At 39.6% G+C, this 2,939-nt stretch overlaps 1 protein-coding gene across 1 annotated transcript; it reads right to left on the bottom strand.

Moving 5' to 3' along the window:
- Positions 1-918: 918 nt before the first annotated feature.
- Positions 919-2,815, bottom strand: LOC106014071 (protein fuzzy homolog; the record flags this gene model as incomplete). Its single annotated transcript, XM_013091109.2, is given in 2 exon segments — positions 919-1,019; positions 2,589-2,815. A coding segment is annotated over 1 exon segment (81 nt), but the record flags the coding sequence as incomplete, so codon positions are not given.
- Between the last annotated feature and the right edge of the window lie 124 nt (positions 2,816-2,939).

Raw genomic sequence — 2,939 nt, 5'->3', positions numbered from 1 at the left:
GGGGGTGCCCTCATAACCTTCTATGTTCACTTCCAAACACAGTTCTGTGTGGATTTTACTGAACAACACGGAACAACGGCACAAGAAATGTAACTTTGACGTTTTCAAGGCCACTCAAGCCTTGGACGCTATTTTCCCCCACAATGTTACTTCTCTCGCACCAAGTGACCCAAACCTCCTCCAATCACAAAAAAACATCTAAACTTCTGAACAAGAAAGTCAAACATTTTCTTCATCAAAAACAAGACAAATGAATAAAAGCTTTCAGTTTATACCAACTACATATATAAGTGTTAGGACGAGTTGGAATCAGGCGCTCGTCAATTTTTGCACATCCGGAGTTGTTGGTATTATCTTAAAGCTTGTTCATTTGACTACGTCTCTTGTAAAATATTAATACACATCTATCTTAAATAGAAAGTTGAGATATTTGCGATTGAAAGAGGTCGGGGAGACCTGGATTTAGAGGTATAAAATTAGCGATAAAATGACCCCCAAAAGTAGTTGATTTCCAAAGCTAGATTCCTTGGAAACTGAACATTTACATTTGTTGAGTGTTTAATAAATCTAAATGCTTTTTTCCACATTGAAATATCTTCTTAAATGAACATTAAAGGTGTTGAGCCAAAAAACAAAAAAAAACAGAAAAAAAAAAGTCAAACTGTAGGAAAAGGCCAGTTTCTTCACTTTCATTATTTTGACTAGCGCCTGATTTCACAACGTTGCCTCACATATACGCCCTAAACCGCCGAGCCCCTGATCCAAGCACAGCGGTAATACGGGGCGCCCATTATGGCTGGATCGGGCCCATCGCCTGACTCGATCTGAAAACAAAAATACGTTTGTTTTAGAGGTGGCCTGATCTGCCAGTCCCATCTGTAGTGGGCACCCCGTATTATAAGTGTCGTCAGAACTCACTTGTTTGACGTTCCCCACAGAGCGAGTGAACACAGGGAGACCACTGCCGCTGGTCACACAGATGAGGTACAGGCCGTCCATACTGACCACTGTCCAGGGACCTGACCGGGGGGTGGGGGGGAAGAAGGAGATTTTTAATGATTATAATGATTATGAAATATTAGCTTTCATCTCCCTCTTTCTCTCTCTCTCTCTCTCTCTCACACTCACACACACACACTTTTCCCACTGCTCACTGTCTCACACTCTCTCTTACCTCCCCCCCCCTCCTCCTTTCCCTATTTTCCCATTACTCTTTCTGACTTTTATTCTCAACACTAAAGCCTTCAACTAATTCTATCTCGGTCTCATACAAAGGCCATTTTGATAAAGTACAGTCAAACCTGCTAACCATTACCTGTCCAAGACAAACACACCTGTGGAAACGACCACTTCCCACCTGCCACCTTGTGTTTCTACACAATAAATGACACCATCCGAGATGACTACCTGCCTACAATGACTATCTCTGCCAAAGAAGATAACCATTTTTCTCCCAGTGACATTCGGTGACGTTCTTGGATACTTTCGACAGTATCTTATCATCAAGCTTGCCAACTTTTTCAAAACCTCGTTGAGGGCACCCAATGTTATGACATCACGTTACAACATTTAAAAAAATGATAAAACAAACAAACATTATACACGTGTCGCAACAGGTTTTGGTGTGTATTGTAATTCTATCCTCTCAACTCCAGCAGTCTCGGGGAATCCGGTACAGCTGACAAGCCTGATGTTGTTCTGTTCACTACAAAGAAATGTAGGAAAGTTTTCCGTCAACTTCTTGTACCCTGCGCTGACGCCAAGAGCAGTTGTTGTTGTTGCAGCTGGTAAGTCCCAGGTTTGTGTCAGGTCAAAGTCTTTAAACTCCCCCCCCCCCAAAAAAAAAAAAAAAAATTCAAAAATTCAACAAAATGAACCCACAAACCCTATAATACACAGTGTGAATCTATTCAACTCAAGATGCGATTAGAAATTAATTGTGGCATGAATAATATCTGAGGTGAAACATTTTTTGTTGAGGGTTTTTTTCTGACAGGAATGAAAACAGCACTGAATTTACTACACTGTAACAAGAAAAAGACAGTTTTGAAACTTTCACTGTGTTAAAACTGTTAAATAGACAAACTATGATACAGCCTCTCGTCTGCAACAGCTCTACACGTTGCGGCCTATTCAAATCTCAATGAGATCTAGATCTAGATCTAGTCAATAGTATAAAACAGACTAGATATAATCTATATTGGTTTTATAATCTAGTAAATAATAATATTAAATTACTATATTAAACTCCTGTACAGCAGTTTCAATGCCGACTAGACCTAGATTAGATCTATATCTAGATCTAACATCTACTCCAACAGCCTCACAAACCAAACAATTACAACTTTTTTAAGTACTTCTAAAATGATCCACTGCAGCTTGCTCATTATTCCCATAACTAACATATTATGGTACACACTGACTACTAACTCTACTGACCCTAGACAACCAGTTATCTCTACAACAGTAATATTTTAGGCGTTAAAAGTTAGTTGTTAAGTTACTAGATCTATATATCTATGACTATCATGACTACGTTGTTAGCCGGCAAGATCAAGACCAAGAGAGCAAATATTGCCCAAACCTACCATTCAAAGTTCAAGGGACGTCTCAAAGACAGGGAAAGCAAAAGGAAACACAGATACGTATGTAGATCTAGGGAGCGCACTGATTTCAACACTTTCGACTGTTCATTTGGATATATTTTCAGGACTGGCGGTTACGTTCCTTTGGTTCTGTCTTCACCGGTTCCTCAACAAAAGCGAAGAATGTCCGCCATATTTGTAAACAAAACGAACAAAACCAGAGTTGCTTCCCTTGCTAACCTGATTTCTGTAAAACATGGAAGACTGAGAGTTGAGAAGAAACGATTGAAAATAATTAAAACGATAATTTGTGTGTATGTGTGTATCTTGGCGTATGTTCCTCTCTCTCTCTCT

The sequence above is a fragment of the Aplysia californica genome, unplaced genomic scaffold (genome assembly GCF_000002075.1).
Source record: "Aplysia californica isolate F4 #8 unplaced genomic scaffold, AplCal3.0 scaffold02128, whole genome shotgun sequence".
Taxonomy (NCBI): domain Eukaryota; kingdom Metazoa; phylum Mollusca; class Gastropoda; order Aplysiida; family Aplysiidae; genus Aplysia; species Aplysia californica.
The sequence above is the reverse complement of the archived record's forward strand: the minus strand, read 5'-3'. Positions and strand labels throughout refer to the sequence as shown.